Consider the following 18,359-nt stretch of genomic DNA (forward strand, 5'->3'; position numbering starts at 1 on the left):
TATATAATCTAATATAAATATATATTATGGGGTTCAATTGCTTTAAGGCAACATTAAGCCACATAAGAAAAAAAATGCATTACATAATATTTAGCAAGCCTGTAACCAGCTGAATCAGTGAATAAAAAGAGCATTTTTGGTAATTCCAGGTTATTTACCATATAAATCTAATGTTGACTTTTATGGCAGTTATAGTGCCACGGCACCACCTATGATCCGATCTCATATCGGAACATGCTTGTTAAGAATCATCTGACATGTTCTCAGTTTTTGTTTAGGATTTATAGGCTTTTGGGTATCTTTGGCCACAACCCCTTATCTAAATGACCCCATTATAGCTACCCAAAGGGTAAAATTCAACATTTTTTTGATAATTATTGATCTAGAGAGAATACGTTTTATTGAGGTTGAGCAAAAACCTATAGGACTTTTTTGCAAAAGTAGGATTTTAACTTTAATGAACGATTTGATTGACAGCAGCGGTTCAGTTCTACATGCAAAGTGGTTCGGAATGACGAGATCTATCAGATGATATGAATATTGTGTGTATGTGTGAAAAACAATATACAATTGTTTAAGCCCTTGAAAAATATCGCGATATCGCAGTGGTTGATTTCTGTCAAACTTCTCACAGACTTTTAGGGCCATGAGACAAACAGGCCCCATTGAGTTTCATTCTGATCGACCTCCATTAACCTTGTCTAATAGATGCTCAAAATTAATTGGCCAAAGGCAGCCATGTGTTTTGAGATACGCAAATGTCCTTGTAGACACCTGTGGTACTTTGGACAAAGACACTGCATCCCATTTTTCAAGTTGATCGGACAAAGGGTTGCTTAGTTATAGCCCTTTTTATGTTTTTTTTCCTTCACTCTTATAGCACCAGCAAGTGACCAAGCTCTGCAATTGTTTAAATTTGACCAAAGATTGAGGTCTTACATATGTGTACCAAGTTTGGTGAAGATATTCCATTCCATTCAAGAGTTATAGCCGTTTCAGTAAAAGTGGCCCCTCAAAGCAAACTCTCAATCGTTTCTCAATGTAATATTCGGTACATCAATTTTAGACAGCACAGACTGCTTTGTTAATTTGTATTCTCTTAACATCTTTTGGTTACAATCTCAAACAACACAAAGACTTTGAGAGCTTGTGTTTGTGTAATGTCTGCTGGATGGTTCTGTAGACAGTAGACACTTGCAGTCTTCCTGATTTTAATTAAAAACTCTGCAGTAACATTGACAGTATATATATAGTACGCAGGCAGAAATTTCACCAGCAACGAGAATTAAAACAGCCTGGTTTGTGAGAAAGGCCTGAAGACATTGAACAAGATAAAACCGGTCAAAAGAGCATACCTGAGGGAAGCGCTGCATGACTCGAACAATCATAATCAAATCTCTTTCATTCTCTTTTTCCTCCAAATGCAACTTATTTATTCATTTTCTCACAATTGTTGTTTAAAGATAATTCGAGCAAACTGCATAACAATGATTCATCATAGGTACTTTTATCCAATCAAATTAGATTATTTCATGGCATCATGATCATGACAGTTTCCCAGGAGGTCACAACATAACTAAACTGATAAAATTGACAACATTATGCAAATACACAACAGTATAAAGCCATAATGGAAGAGAATTAAAGGAATAGTTCACTCAAAATTGTGCATGTCAGAATTTTTAATAGATTCACTTTTCCTTAAGTTGACATTTGCTTTTCAAGACTTTAGCAAGAAACTTAATGCATAAAATGCTAACTTTTTTTAACATAATTTAAATTTAATTTAATGCATAATTTTATAATTTTAAAAGATAATTTTAATAAAAAATAATTTAAAAAAATCATGATTTAATTTCACTGAATGCATAATTAAAAAAACTAATATAATTTCTTATTTAATTTACATAATTAAAAAATACGGTATAATTTGTCAATTAAATTCATGCATAATTTAATTTATATTATTTATTAAAAATAAAAAATAATATAATTTATGATTTAAGTTTAATAAATGTATCATTAAATTTACACAATTTAAAAGCAAAACTAATATAATTTATAATTTCATTTTATTGAATGTACAATAAAAAAAAACTAATATATTTTTTAAATTTAATCCATAATTCAATTTACATAATTAAACTAATTCATAACTATAATAAAAACTAATAACAATGACAAAAACACAAACCAAGATAAAAACTGAAAATATAAAAAAAATAATAACCAATTCAAAATCTGAATTAATATTATAATAGTATAAAAATAATTCTAAAATTTAATGCATTTTCTGTGCAAATGTAGGGCTAGGTATCGAGTTCGATACTTTTTTGGTACCGATCAAATTGCCTCGATACAATCGAGTATCTTAAAATGTCTTGTCAGTACCTAAGGGGTTAATCTCATCAACGTCAGTGAGTCAATAAGCATGCAGCATGCTTGATTGACCTAAATCAAGTACTGGTGATTGGCTCTGAAGAGGCATCAAGGAAAAACACTAGTTTACGCTGGTTACACCCAGAGACTTGGCTCACATGTGAGGCTGTAGTGTGTAAGCATCCCAACCACCATAGAAGTAAGTAAGGCTACATTTACACTAGTGAATATTCGTTTTAAATTGGCTTTTTAAAATTAAAACAATCCTCGTTCATACTGGCGTTTCCACTGCATTTCAGAAAAGATCTCCGTCCACACTACACGACCGAAAATGCAAGTTACGTGACCATTCATGCACACTGTAGCATCATGCTACATAAGACAATTTATACGATTTATACTACGCTTATATTCACTTTAAACTCACTTTAAATTACCATCGGTGTTTGTAATAACTTCCGATTGCGATCTAATGTGTATTTTGGCCATATAATGTTGCTGAAATATGCTATTTGTAGCCTTTTAAATCAAGCAAATCGTTACACCTGCTTAGCATTTCTCATGTAAACACACTGTATTGTTATAAAAATAGGCAGAATCTCATGAAAATCACATACAAATCATTTACTGTCAAATTGGTATGTTTATTAGCTTCATGTTTCATCTGTAGAAATGTTTTCCAGGTTTCTTAAGTACAAAACTGAACGTGGAAGTGTAATGGACGTTCGTCATCGGAGACAGGGCGAGTTATGAATGTGTTATTTGACTGACATATGAGCAGCGAATGAGCTTCCTCTGAGTCAGAACAGCGATCGCGGAAGAGAAAACATAGACAGACAGCTCTAGCAGCAGCTAATGTTCATCAGTAAATCAGTGGAAAATGAATAGAAATGATGACTATGTCTGAGCTATGCATTTTAAAATGAAAATGCACTAGTGTAAACGTAGCCTAAAAGATGTGGAAACTAAAAACTATTTGAACTTTATTAAAACTATTTGCACTGATTTTTTGGGGTTGGTTACATTTTGTTCCTTTGTGCAGTGGCTCAGGAGTCTATAAGTCTGTAAAAACCTCAAAAAGCTGAAGAAGTAAAACAGGTTTTTTGAGGTAATGTGTAATGTAATCTTGTTAAAATGGATTTCATCAAATTGGTATCGGAAAAAGTATCGTTTAGGAACCAGTATCAAAGTCAAGGTATCGGTATCGATATTGAAAATTTTGAACGATACACAGCTCTATGCAAACGGCAGAATTTGAGTGTGACGGTTTCTCTAAAATTCTCCTAAAAATGTTAATTAACATAAGCGAATCTTACATAATTTCTACTAATATATTTTAATTGTATTAATTTCATTGAGTTGTGTTTTTATTCTGTTGTGCTATGGGCTATTTTTATCGAGTTGTTGTAGAAAGTAACTAACCTGTAGGTAGGCCTGTCGCAATAATCAATATATCGACTAATCGCGCAATATATGTACATGACCTCAATCATTTTTGATGACGCAATATATCGCCCATTATATTTACTTAAAAATTAATGTCACCATATTTTGTACATTCCACTTGCGCCTGTGTCGTTTGCAGCTTCTTGTACATAACATGGTGTAGTCATGAGGTGCTAGTTCAAATAAAAAAAAATGCTTCTGCAAAAAAAGTTTATCTGCAGATATGGTCTTGTTTAGGGATCTGTGCCTTTGTGCATACGGACATGCTAAGTAGTGATTGTGTTTTTCAGCAATAGTGTGCACCCTTAATTTACAGAGAAAAGAAGGTCTGGGAAAAATCTGTAGATGGAAAAATCTCCATACAAGTTATTTGTGCATTTTTCTCGTTTTCTCCTTGTTACTTTGCACTTTTTGTTAGAAAATGTTTATTTACTATTTATTCAGGTTTTTTACGGTATCTAACATTTTGATACTTAATTTCCATGATCTAAATATTCTTAAAAATTAAAAGTTTGTTGTTATTTGGAAGTGTGGCCTTCTTGCGTTATTATGCTGTTTCATTATGATTATATATTCAGTGGCATAAAATGGTCTTTAAAATGGCAATATCGCTTATCGCAATTATTTCTGGGGCAATATATCGCACAACAAAAAGTTGTTATCGTGACAGGCCTACCTGTAGAGTTGACAGTCACTTCTCCCATCTCCATTGTCTTCTCCTGAATGCGGTTCCAGATTCCCTGCTCTCTCATCCACAATCTGGCCGTACACACATACATGCCCTGATCGGCCGGTGTCGCTCTGGAGAGCACGAGACTGTGCGAGACGCCGTTTCCCATTTCTAGACGCATCCCGCCATCTGTGTAGCGCAGCATGTAATCATCACCAACCGTCACACCCAAATCTGGACCAAAGGTCAGCAGGTCCTCTAGTAGAGATGAGCCCTTCTTAAATGACCACGTAAGAGACAGGTAAATTCCTTCAATGAAGTTGCGGGAGACGTTGCACTGGAGTCTGATAGATCTGCCCTCACAAACCACAGGGTTTGGGGCATCGGGAGCCACAATCAGACTGCTGGGAACAACTGGAATAGAAAAGAAAACTTTTAGAGAAGAGGTACAAGCACAATCACACCAATAAACCGATATATCAGCCAGGCTGATAAATTGTTCACTGGAAATTTGTATAGAATCCAAAATCTCCCAAAAGCCAATACATAAACTGTAATTTTTTTTAGGTTTATTGGAGTATGTTATGCAATAAAATACTATTTCAGTATTTTTACTTTAAAATTTCATGTATAATTCAATATGTTCGTTTCTGTGTAACTATTTGTTAAATTTACTAGCAATTTCAGAGTGGAAATGTTAAAAGTAAATCCTACGCCAGCTATTTAAAAAAGAAATTCTAATATATTTTGCACAATTTGAAAATATTAAAATTGTATATATTTTTTTATATATATGTACACTACCATTCAAAAGTTTGGGGTCAGTAAATCTTTTAAATGTTTTTGAGAGAAGTCTCTTCTGCTCACCAAGGCTGCATTTATTCGACCAAAAATAAAGAAAAAAACAGAAATATTGTGAAATATTATTACAATCTAAAATAGCTATTTTCAATGTAAATATATATGTTAAAATTTAATTTATTCCTGTGATCAAACCTGCATTTTCAGCATTATTACTCCTGTCTTATGAGTCACATGATCTTTCAGAAATTATTTTAATATGCTGATTTGCTGCTCAAGAAACATTTTTGATTATTATTAATGTTGAAAACAGTTGTGCTGCTTCATATTTTTGTGGAAACCATCATACATTTTATTTTTCAGGATTCTTTGATGAATAGACAGTTAAAAAGACAGCATTTCTTAGAAATAGAAATCTTTTGTAACATTATAAATGTCTTTATTGTCACTTTTGATTATGTATCCTTGATGAATACAAGTACAATTTCTTTTAAGTATTATTTGTCAGCTCTCTAGATATTAGTATCAGACCACTACTTATATATTAGTATTTCAATAGAAGCAAATTGATCATTTTTGTTTCTTTAGCTGTAAAATTTAGGAAAGTTCTACTAAACATGACATTTGCATTTTCAGTACACACGTTTGTTCCTTGTATATTTAACAGAGGATTAGACACTGCACTTTATTTTACTGCTGCACTTTACTTCATTACTTTCCTCTCGTTAATTTTACATGAAACTAAGTTTCAAAACATTATAAGCTATTCAAGTTTTACATGCAAACAAATGCAGTCCAGTTCAATTCCATAAAAAATGTCATGTGGGGAAACTGCTTTAACACACCTTACTGTCAATAAATTACTGTAATAATACGGCAGGAAATGCCATTGTACACCGTCATCCAACCATTGAACTTAGATTATAGACGCACATAAAAATGAAACAAAACACAGAACATTACTAAAAAGATACAATGTTAGTTTAAGAATAAAAGCCGACATCGTGTCTACCAGGTCTAATCACAAGGACTCATGCACCAGTCACGGAACCAGATCGACGAGTTTAACTATCAGAGGTGAACTCATGTGGAAACAGATGCAGTCAAAGAAGTTACCTCTCTAAATACAATCAAAAGTCCTTACTTGCTCTGTCAAAATCAACTATTAACTGCAGAACCAAAGGAGGAAGAGACTGGTGTGCAAAAGAACCAACACAAAAACACTATAATCTATAATTATAATAGAATCGATCATTCTGATTGTATATATCTAGTTTACTTGATTAGTAAATGGACTAAACTCACTAGTCTCATGTTAACATGTCTAAAGACTTGAGGCAACAATTTCAAAACAGTGTGTATTTTTCTCTTATCCCATCATCTTCCACTGTTGCATGGATGGATGGATGGATAGACAGATATATAGATGAACAGATGGACAATTAAATAGACGGTTAAATGGATGGATGGATGGAAAGACAGACAGACAGACAGACAGACAGACAGACAGACAGACAGACAGACAGACAGACAGATAGATAGATAGATAGATAGATGGACCTATCTATCTATACAACTGTCTGTCTCTCTACTTTTAAACTGTACATTTGCAATAATCACACATTTAGTTTTAAACTTTGAATAAATACATTAATTTAAATAAATAAATATGATTTGAGTCACAATTCTTTTCTGTGCCAATCAACATCATTCAGAACAGTAACTGCTGAGATTATCACCGATCTGATCTTGACTGATCTGCGGTTCTTGTACACGAGTGCTCTGCTGGATCTGATGGAGTCGCCAGAACTCTCCACCTGCTACAGTTAGCATGTTACTCCACGAACAAGCAGACAGGAGGGAACGCAGCACCTGACAGCAGGTAGTTAGTGTGAATGCTAGTGTTCATCAGCTTGTGTGCCACGCAGGAACGCTGCTTATTTACAGCACATCACTGTGAAAACGGAAATGTGAAGACAAACCCAACAGACCTCAGAAATGTTGTAACAAGCTGTGTTACATGCAGTCAACATCATTAGACAGGCTTTTTGCAGATCAGTATGCAATCTATAAATATTTTCAATACTGATTACCCTCAAAGTGAAGAGCTACTGAACATGACAACTTCTGTTCCAACTAGATTTTATGTTCAGTAAGGCGCCAATATTATTTCTCAGTTGTTACTTAAATGGATTCTTCATTTTAGCTTTAGTTACACTCCGGTCAAAAGTTTGTAATAATTAAGACATTTTTCATGTATTTTAAATAAGTTTTCATCTGTTTTTAACAGCGTTTCAGCTGTTTCCAACATTGCTAATAATCTTAAATGTATCTTGAGCAGCAAATCAGTATATTAGAATGATTTCTGAAGGATCATGTGACACTGAAGACTGGAGTAATGATGATGAATTGTAATAATATTTCATAATGTTTGATCAAATAAATGCAGCCTTGGTGAGCATAAGGGTCTTCTTTCAAAAACATTAAATAATCCTAACTATTGCAAACTTTTGACCAGTAATATCAATTTTGTCTAAAATTTCTGAAATAAAAGATAAACGTAAATAAATAAGTGAGTCTTATAGTAAAAGTTTAGAGCTATACAATTAATGTGAATAGCAGATCATTTGATCTTGGGAGTATTTCATAAGAAACATTCAAGTTCGTATTAAGATCTATTACTTCTGAAAAACATCTGAGAGCCAGCAAAACAATTCTACATCGACATTTAATCACATTTCTGTCAGGAGAAACAATTGAGATATTTTACATGTCCTGTGGATTCATACGCAAATCTGCAGTGATTACTCTAATTTTCAACATGATCAGTCAGTGCTCATGAACTAATGATAATGGCAATATCATTAACCCAGTGAATTTTGCATAATGAACGCTGCTGGTGTTCAGAGTTTAGGCTTGCTAGTTCAATGCATTGCACTGCATGCCCAACTCTTATTAATAATGATTTTTTAAAGTGTGTGTTTGTATTTAATACAATTTTCCAGAGCTTAATTTTTGAAGGGCAATTTTACACTGCAAAAAGTTGTTTTCTTAGTGTTTTTGTCTCGCTTTCTGGTATGAATATCTAAACACTTTTAAATCAAGATATATTTACTTGTAATTGCTGCTTGCAGCTATATTTAAGATTATTTTTCTTGCCCCACTGACAGATATTTTTAACTTGTTTTATAAATCCACTCACTTAATTTTGATGATTTTGTTTTTCAAAAAACAAGGTTTAATATTTTAAATAATTTTCTCAAGTAAATATAACTTGATTTAAGCATTTTTAGATAGTTCAAAATGTTTGGAATATTTTTAGAATTTAAAAAATAAACATTAACTGAAAAAATGAAAAACAAAATGAAAAAAAAAAACTAGATAGACATATTTAAATACAAAAACTACTAAAAGTGAAACAACAAAATGACTAAAATTTTAAATAATAATAAAAAATATAAAATAAGGAAATAAAATATAATAATAATTTATATAATAAATATTAAAATATTAATAAAAACTATAATAGCTTATTAGTGATACTGAGGGTACGTTTACATGACAATGATGTACTGAAAACAGAAAAGTTTTTTCTTTGCGTTTTTGAAAAGTCTCACATACAGGTGGTAACACTGTCAAAATGATCCTCATTTTCACAGATCCGTGAAAACAACTAAAAACACTGTATTATGGTTGCCAGGCCAGTAGTTGACAATGTCACAAAAAAAAAACCTCATGGAAATGGCAGAATTGGATTGAGCGCGCGGCGGGGCAGCAAGATGCGCAAGCTTGTCGAGTCAATATCCCTTTCTCACAGACATAACTGGAAAGTTTGTAAAAAAAAAATGTAACACAACATGTAATACCCATATGCATGATGTCACCATTTTTACAAATTTGCATTTTTCCAATTCACACAGAGACAATAAAACGTATCAGTTTTTAGTTTTAAATGCCCCAAAATAACACTGTTTGCAGTCTAGTCTTCTAGTCTTCCTGTCTCAAATTTGGATTCATTACCTTGAAAAACGTCTCGGTTACGTATGTAACCCTCGTGACTGACGAACTGGGATCTCGCTTAGTGAGTGAACATCAAAGATCACACAACAGAATTGCGCGCTCTCTCTCTCTCTCTCTCTCTTGCTCTCTCTTCAGTGCCACGAGCCAGCGCCCAGGAGGATGCAACACTCCTAGTAGAGTGAGCTCGCAACCTGAGCGGGCAGGGCACACCCTGTGCCTGATAAGCCAGGGTGATGGAATCCACAATCCAGTGGGCCATCCTCTGCTTAGACACGGCATTCCCCTTATGCCATCCTCCGTAACAGACAAAGAGCTGGTCTGAGGTCCTAAAGTTTTGTGTCCGGTCTACATAGCATCTCAAGGCTCGGACGGGACAGAGCAAAGCTAGGGCTGGGTCTGCCTCCTCCGGGGGCAGCGCTTGCAGGCTCACCACCTGATCCCTGAAGGGAGTAGTGGGAACTGAGTCAGTAGATCCTTCCTCAGAGGAATCTGCCAGGGAGGGACTGTTGCGAGGAGCATTAGTTCGGGGAACCAGGTCAGAGTGCGCCAATACAGCGCCACAAGCAGGACCTGCTCCTCGTCCTCCCTGAACTTGCACAGCGTCTGTGCGAGAAGGCTCACTGGGGGAAACGCATACTTGCGCAGGCCCCGCGGCCAGCTGTGTGCCAGTGCTTCCGTGCCGAGAGTTCCTTCGGTCAGGGAGTAGAACAACTGGCAGTGAGAGGTTTCTGGAGAGGCAAACAGGTCTACCTGAGCGGCTCCGAAACGTCTCCAAAACAGCTGGACCATCTGGGGATGGAGTCTCCATTCTCCCGGGAGCGTAGCTCGTGACAGCTCGTTGGCCGTACAGTTGAGCAGAACCGGAATGTGAATGGCACGAAGTGACCTCAGAACTTCCAAAGGAGGAGGTGGCAGGTGAGTTACGACATGTGACGGGAGCGCAGACCACCTTATCAGTTGATGTACGCAACGGTCGCCGTGTTGTCCATTCGGACCAGCACGTGCTTGCCTCGTAAGCACCCTTTGAGATGGTTCAAGGCAAGGCGCACTGCTAACAACTCTAGGCAATTGATATGCCAGTGCAGTTGGGGGCCCATCCATACCCCGACACTGCGCCCATGGTACGTGGCCCCCCAGCTGGTGGTGGAGGCATCCTTGTAAACCACATCATGCCTGGAGACCTGTTTTAGGGGCACTCCTGCCCGGAGGAACGAAAGGTCTGACCACGGGGTGAAGGTTTGGCGACAGACCGGTGTAACTTGGACCCGGTGAGTGCCGCGCTGCCACACCCACCTCGGGACTCGGCCATGAAGCCAGTGCTGGAGCTGTCTCATATGAAGCAGCCCCAGCGGCGTAACGCCCCAGGATCCTCTGAAATACAGTGGTGTGAAAAAGTGTTGGCCCCCTTCCTGATTTCTTATTTTTTTGCATGTTTGTCACACTTTAATGTTTCAGATCATCAAACAAATTTAACTATTAGTAAAAAATAACACAAGTGAACACAAGAGTTTGCTTTTTTCCCAGTTGACCTGAAGGCCCAACCGGCTGAGGTGCAAAAGCACCAAGTCCCTGTGTGCACACAACTGATGTTGAGACTGAGCTAGTATGAGCCAGTTGTTGAGGTAGTTGGGAATGCGAACGCCCTGTTCTCTCAGGGGAACAAGGGCTGCATCTGCAACTTACATGAAGACACGGGGCGACAAGGACAGCCCAGAGGGCAGGACCTCGTACTGATATGCTCGTCCTTCGAACGCGAACCACAGAAATGGTCTGCGGCGCGGAAGGATCGACACATGAAAGTATTCATCATTCAGGTCGATTGCTGCAAACCAACCTCAGGGACGGATGCACCCGAAGATGCGTTTCTGCGTCAACATCTTGAATGGTAACTGGCGAAGGGCCCGGTTCAAGACACGCAGATCCAAGATAATGGGACACACACCTTCCAAAAAGTTCAACTTTTGTCTCGTCAGTCCACAAAATATTTTCCCAAAAGTCCTGGGGATCATCAAGATGTTTTTTGGCAAAACTGAGACTTCATGTTCTTTTTGCTCAGCAGCGCAACTCTGCCATGCAGACCACTTTTGCCCAGTCTCTTTCTTATGGTGGAGTCATGAACACTGACCTTAACTGAGGCAAGTGAGGCCTGCAGTTCTTTGGATGTTGTTGTGGGGTCTTTTCTGACCTCTTGGATGAGTCGTCGCTGTGCTCTTGGGGTAATTTTGGTCGGCCGGCCACTCCTGGGAAGGTTCTCCACTGTTCCATGTTTTTGCCATTTGTGAATAATGGCTCTCACTGTGGTTCGCTGGAGTCCCAAAGCTTTAGAAATGGCTTTATAACCTTTTCCAGACTGATAGATCTCAATTACTTTCTTTCTCATTTGTTTCTGAATTTCTTTGGATCTCGGCATGATGTCTAGTTTTGAGGATTTTTGGTCTACTTCACTTTGTCAGGCAGGTCCTATTTAAGAGATTTCTTGATTGCGAACAGGTGTGGCAGTAATCAGGCCTGGGTGTGGCTAGAGAAATTGAACTCAGGTGTGATAAACCACAGTTTTAACAGGGGGGCAAACATTTATTCACACAGGGCAATGTAGTTTTGGATTTTGTTTTCCCTTAATAATAAAAACCTTCATTTAAAAACTGCATGCTGTGTTTACTTGTATTATTTTTGACTAATATTTAAATTTGTTTGATGATCTGAAACATTAAAGTGTGACAAACATGCAAAAAAAAAGAAATCAGGAAGGGGGCCAACACTTTTTCACACCACTGTAATTTCAACGAATTCAAGCAGTTCAGCACCGACCGTGCACATTCCTCTGTGAGGCGTGCTGTCTGTTCGACCGAATCCAACTCCATACCGAGAAAAGAGATCCTCTGCATCAGAGAGTTTGCTTTTTTCCCAGTTGACCTGAAGGCCCAACCGGCTGAGGTGCAAAAGCACCAAGTCCCTGTGTGCACACAACTGATGTTGAGACTGAGCTAGTATGAGCCAGTTGTTGAGGTAGTTGGGAATGCGAACGCCCTGTTCTCTCAGGGGAACAAGGGCTGCATCTGCAACTTACATGAAGACACGGGGCGACAAGGACAGCCCAGAGGGCAGGACCTCGTACTGATATGCTCGTCCTTCGAACGCGAACCACAGAAATGGTCTGCGGCGCGGAAGGATCGACACATGAAAGTATTCATCATTCAGGTCGATTGCTGCAAACCAACCTCAGGGACGGATGCACCCGAAGATGCGTTTCTGCGTCAACATCTTGAATGGTAACTGGCGAAGGGCCCGGTTCAAGACACGCAGATCCAAGATTGGTCGTAGCCCACCGCCTTTCTCGGATACAATGAAGTAAGGGCTGTAAAACCCTGTATTCATCGGTTGGAGGGACCAGCTCTATCGCATCCTTCGCCAGTAGGACTGCGATCTCTGCACGCAAAAGAGGAGCATCGGCCGCCTTCACCGTCGTGAAGCGGATGCCACTGAACTTGGGGGGATGCCGGGCGAACTGAATCGCATAGCCGAGGCTGACTGTCTGCAGAAGCCACTGAGATGGGTTGGGTAGCGCTAGACAGGCACCCAGATACCGTGCAAGCGGGACCAGCGGAGCCACCGCCATACCCGCAGAGGGGCAGCAAGGTGGAACGCAGGGACCCAACTCGAGCTTGTGAGCGGACCGAAGAGGGGTCTGAGTGTGCGGTGCAATGCTTACCTGGTTCCACAGTTTGGCAGAGGGTGCATGAGCAGGGCCTTTGTTGACGCTCTTGAACCGTCCGCACGGTGCTGCCTGCTGGCGATGGTGGAGGATGAGTGTGGTCCGGTGCTGGTTTGTCCGTGACTCTCCGTGCCCTCCTGGGACCCAGGAACAGAGAAAACCACTCTCTCGTCAAGATTTTCCAGATTCTCCACCCGGCCCTCCTTCGCCTGGAGGCAGCAGCTGCCCGTCAGGGTGTGACGACCCGCCTCAGTCTGCTTCTGTGTAGCCGAGAGCTGCTGGGCCAAGCTCTCGACCGCGTCGCCGAAGAGGCCGATCTGGGACACAGGGGCATTAAGGAACCGAACTTTGTCGGTGTCCCTCATATCAACCAGACACACCCAGAGATGGCGCTCCTGGACCACAAGTGTGGACATCGCACGACCCAGAGAACTTGCGGTGACCTTCATCGCTCGGAGCGTGAGCTCATTAGCGGTTCGGAGCTCTTTCAGAACTTCCGGATCATGACCACCCTTGTGCAGGTCCCTCAGGGGGGGAGGCACAGTTCGCCCTGCCGGGTGGAGGCGGTATTAGGTCACAATTGCATCGCAACCGACAGCTCCACCGGGGGGACCCTTGTATACACCCTAGCTGCACCACCGTCGAGGGTGGTGAGGAAGGAGGAACCAGCAGGTCGGTTTCCGGCAGTAAAAGGTGCCGTACATGACCTGGTGAGCTCCTCATGCACCTCCGGCAAGAAGGGCACTGAGGTGGGGGGCTGAGAACCAGCGCAAGCCACCCCGAGAAACCAATCGTCCAACCTCGAGGACCCGGGACGCGATGGAGGTTTCCACTCGAGCCCTACCCTCTTGGCCCGGGAAAGCATAGCCGACATCTCTGGATCCAATTCAGGCCTTGCCACAGTCCCGGTGGGTGGCAGCACAGCCGGATCTTCCTCTCCAGAGAGCTCTGCCTCCGATGTAGTGATCGACATCCAGTCGTCGGGAGGAGCACCGAATGAGGCAGCGATCGTGACCATCACCCGGCGCCAGGTAACGGCCACATCCAGAAACGAATGGGTGAAATGGCATCTTTAAAAAGACGATCCATCATCTTTACAAAGACGCACCCGCTTATTGTACTCGTTTAGACAAATTGACTATTTTAGGGAAATGCTCTTTTACGTGCTGAGACGCACAGGGGAAACCGTTTGCAGTACGACGGGGGGTAGTGCAGTCTGAAGTGCGCAACCCACTCGACACAGGAACGACCTCCACTGAAGCGCTGTCCGCCAACACAAAAAGCTCCCGAGAGCGAGCTAGACTCATCACACATACGAAGTAGGGTTGTGCGATTAATCGAAATCGCGATTTGAGACGTTGCAATTTCTTAATCGCAAAGCCTGCGATGTGGACACGATATTACTCTGTTCCAGAGCATATGCATGACTCCCAGCCTTGAGTTGCAATCTTACTTGCCCTGGGAAAGAGTGAGGGCACCTCCGTTCTCCCCAATCAGCACTGCTCTAGCCAACTGCGTAAACACCCACCATTAAAAAAAAAAAAAAAAAAAAAAAACCAAAACCCCCCCAAAACATCTTGAACTTTCTGTGTGCAATTTGATATTTTCCCCCAAATCGCACAGCCCTAATACGAAGCAGTTTGGTAGGAGCAGAACGATGTTGTCGCTCGGCTCCGAAGCGAAAAGCTGGTATACGTTGCACCGGTTGCCTTTTTATGCTCACACTGTGATCAGCGGCAGCTGGATGCAATCATCGCATGCCAATGTGCATTGGCTCGTTTAGTTTACACTCGAAGTGGATTGGTCTCTCTAAGCGAGATCCCAATTCGTCAGTCACCGACGTGACTCAGAGTGATCGACTAAATGGGAACAATACTTAGTTGCATTAATTTGTATTAAACCTCATTTTCTGCATATTCATTATGCATTTGTTTTATTTATTTGTTCGCAAATGTTTTACACCAGGTGACTTTTACCATTTAAAACACCACATACTGACCTTGCAGCTGGACGTCTGCTTCATAGTTTCCACTAATGAATGAGTCTGTGCTCGGAGTACTGCAGCGGTAGATGGCGCTGTCACTAACTCGAGCCTCCTGAATTCTCAGTTCAATGGCGTTGTCTGCTAGTCGTGACACACTAATGTCATCGCTCCGGATGCGGTCCTGAAGAGAGCGGTCTGTGAAACGATCATCAAACGTCGAGATCACTTTGATGGTTTCTGTCCCTCGTGTTACGGTCCATTCAAAGTCCTGCTCCCTCGGGCCCTCATACTCCGATACATCACAGCGAATGGACAGTGGCTGGCCCTCTACCCGGAGCAGGGGGCCCCCGGACACCGTCACCGACCTGCAGTGGCATAAACCTTCAAAACACAAACACAACACTGCTTTATTGATTGCTCTTATTTCATAGTTGCTTTTAAATGACATCAACATGAAATAGTGTTGGCAAACAACTTAATGTCTGGATTTCCATATGAAACAGGACAATTAACTCTTATATTTTGGTTTATTATGATTTTATACACACTATAAAAAGTGGTAACCTGCAATTATTACCTTAAAGAGCTTTTTCTACCCGATTTAACCCATAAAACTTTTGTTGGTATAAATTAATGTATTTAGGTGATTTAGCTCTATTAATAATTTCGACATGAATAAAACCAGTTCATTTAAATCAGAGGTGCCCAAACCTTTTAATACGAAGGGCAAGAAATAGACTTAATTGAGGGCTTTGGTGGGCCCAAAGTACATTTTTAATTAATGTATTAAATTAATTAATATACATTTAACATTAATTAAAATTAATGGTAAATTATCTTAATTTACATTAATCTAAATTAATATTAAATTAATTTATTAAAATGTATACAATTTTAAAATATTTAAACAAATTTTAATTATTATTTATTTATTATTTTTATAACAAATTCACTAATATTGTTTTTTAGATTTCAATAAAAAAATAAAATAATAATAATAAAAAAAAAATAATATATATATATATATATATATATTATATAATTATATAAATATATATATATTATAAAAAATGGCCCTGGTTTGGGCTTCTCTGAATCAGATGTTACCAGTGCATTTAAAATTGTCTGGATGGTGAAAAGTGAGGAAGCATCACTAATTATGTGACATGTGATGTGAAATATAACTTAACCACAACATCTGAATATTTTACCTGATTCCTGAATTTCATAAGCACACAAGTGCTGTTTGGTGTATGCCACTTTACAATGGGATTATGAGGATTATCTTCAAAGCACACATGCATTTTCATACAAAAAAGACCACAAATGCAAATGAAGCACCATGCTAATGATAACCATGTCACTCTCACCCCACTAGACTTGCAAATGACACTAAATGAAAAAAGACTATCTTAAAATATTCCTTTCTTACAAGAGAGCTCATGTATCACAGACTGACACGCTTTCAGCTGTAGGCACCTACTGAGCAACTTTAAAACTGGGGAAGATACAGGAGAAATGTGTGCTTTAAAGCATTGTTATTTTCACCATATACTTATTTATTCTCTTTTGCACTATATTTAAAATAAATCAAGTCTATTGGGAATCTTGTCAGCATTAGAAAATCACAAATTCTTATATATTTTTTTTTTTAGCTTTGAAGTCAATACAGGAGTGTTTAACAGACCGGTCTATGTGATAAATTAATACAGAATAGCAAGAAAAGAGAGGAAAGGTGATATATTCTGGTCTGTTTTGAAGTTTGTTTACTGTGCACAGGTGCACATGAGAATATACATATGCAAATACATGCATGCATAAAACTCAAATATGTCAGCATCTCACACTGTATGAAATCATGAATTAAAAAACCTTACATACATTTTTAATTTATACACTAAAAGTTTCAGATTTACATGGTCAAAATGTATAATCAAGAGAAGATTTCTATAATAATTTAGAGGTTTATTTAGGTCTCATGTAATATGCAAAGCAGAAAGTTTATGCCAGGTTTCTGTAAAAATTGTTCCTCAAGGATTGCAGTATTTAGGTTCAAAAAATGATATCAAAAACCAATTGGCTCTTTGAAGGTTAAAAGTTCTTGGTGTTTCTTTACAGGTTCTTCTGATCAGTGTTTTGGTTTCTGGCTTCTTTAAAGCACCAGTACATTGATGGTTTTCAGAACTCGTAAATAAAATGTAATTTGAGGAACTGACAAAAGCTGTGAAACCCTTTTTGATTCAAATTACAATTATTATATTTAAGAGTATAAGTTTGCATGCCATTCCATGTCATATCCTAAGTGCAGGGTTATTATAGTTAACTAAAACTAAAATTAAAAATAAAACCATAAAAAAAATTCTGTTAATTGAAATAAATAAACTTGTATTTCCAATAGTTGCCAAGGCATCAGTTCTCATTTTATAGAGAGCTCATTTAATATACCTTTTGAGGTGTTTACTGTTAAGTTTGACAATGCAAATAAAAAAATAGTCAGACATCAAGGCAAAATAATTCTATAATGATTATAGTTAGAGTTCATTTAATTTGGATATCTAAACTATAGGCTACTTCAATATGCATACTATACATCCCTTGAGGAATTTAGATTTTGACCGTGCAAATCTAATAATATTAAAAAAAAAATGGCAGAACAATTCTATAATGATTCAGAGACGTAGTTAGATCTAATTTATTATGCAAATCTATACTATACATCAATATGCATTTACTTCCTTTGAGGTATTTACTGTAAATATCATGCAAATCTATACACATTTTAGGTAACCTAGCAAAACACTCTCATGTTTCTGACAGGAACACTGTTACTTGTCAAATACAACAGACGCACGCCGTACGCGGAGGGTTTGTCATTTCTTTGCTACAATTGCAGTTCAGATGTTCCCGCAGGACACTCACCGAGAGCGGCGCACAGCAGGATCAGCGCTCGAGTCTTTCCCATGTCGCTGGAGACGCGAGGTCGGGCCACCGCGTTATTCCTGATATGAGCCGAAGACAGACTGCTGGAGAGACAGACAGCTCCGGGATACACCTGAGACACGGAGACCCTCGCTGCGATGACGTCACGGCCTCGGTCTGAGCGCGAACGGGAGATGACTGATGGACGCGTCCACTGCGCGTGCGCCCGTGATTGATTTACGCTCTTGGAAGTTCAACAACCGAATGACGGAAGTGAAGCGGGATTCCCTACGAGCCTACGAGAGAACATCACACCCTCACTCAGGCACGCGCGCGCACTCTCACACAAGACACAGACAGACAGACAGAGATAGATAGATAGATAGATAGATAGATAGATAGATAGATAGATAGATAGATAGATAGAT

The 18,359-nt window shown here is 39.1% G+C and overlaps 1 protein-coding gene across 1 annotated transcript in view; it reads right to left on the reverse strand.

The window, feature by feature from the left end:
- LOC107559799 (prostaglandin F2 receptor negative regulator-like) overlaps nt 1-18,156 on the reverse strand; it is a 61,168-nt gene extending 43,012 nt beyond the window's left edge. Inside the window, exons 1-3 of the mRNA XM_016243768.1 lie at nt 17,932-18,156; nt 15,028-15,393; nt 4,502-4,909 (exon numbers count right to left, since the gene is read on the reverse strand). Of these exons, the coding sequence (XP_016099254.1) occupies nt 4,502-4,909; nt 15,028-15,393; nt 17,932-17,974 (817 nt within the window). The 5' untranslated portion in view covers nt 17,975-18,156. The remainder of the gene's footprint in view (nt 1-4,501; nt 4,910-15,027; nt 15,394-17,931) is intronic.
- Nucleotides 18,157-18,359: the final 203 nt, after the last annotated feature.

Source organism: Sinocyclocheilus grahami, unplaced genomic scaffold, assembly GCF_001515645.1.
Source record: "Sinocyclocheilus grahami isolate Dianchi unplaced genomic scaffold, SAMN03320097.WGS_v1.1 scaffold699.1, whole genome shotgun sequence".
NCBI classification, from domain to species: domain Eukaryota; kingdom Metazoa; phylum Chordata; class Actinopteri; order Cypriniformes; family Cyprinidae; genus Sinocyclocheilus; species Sinocyclocheilus grahami.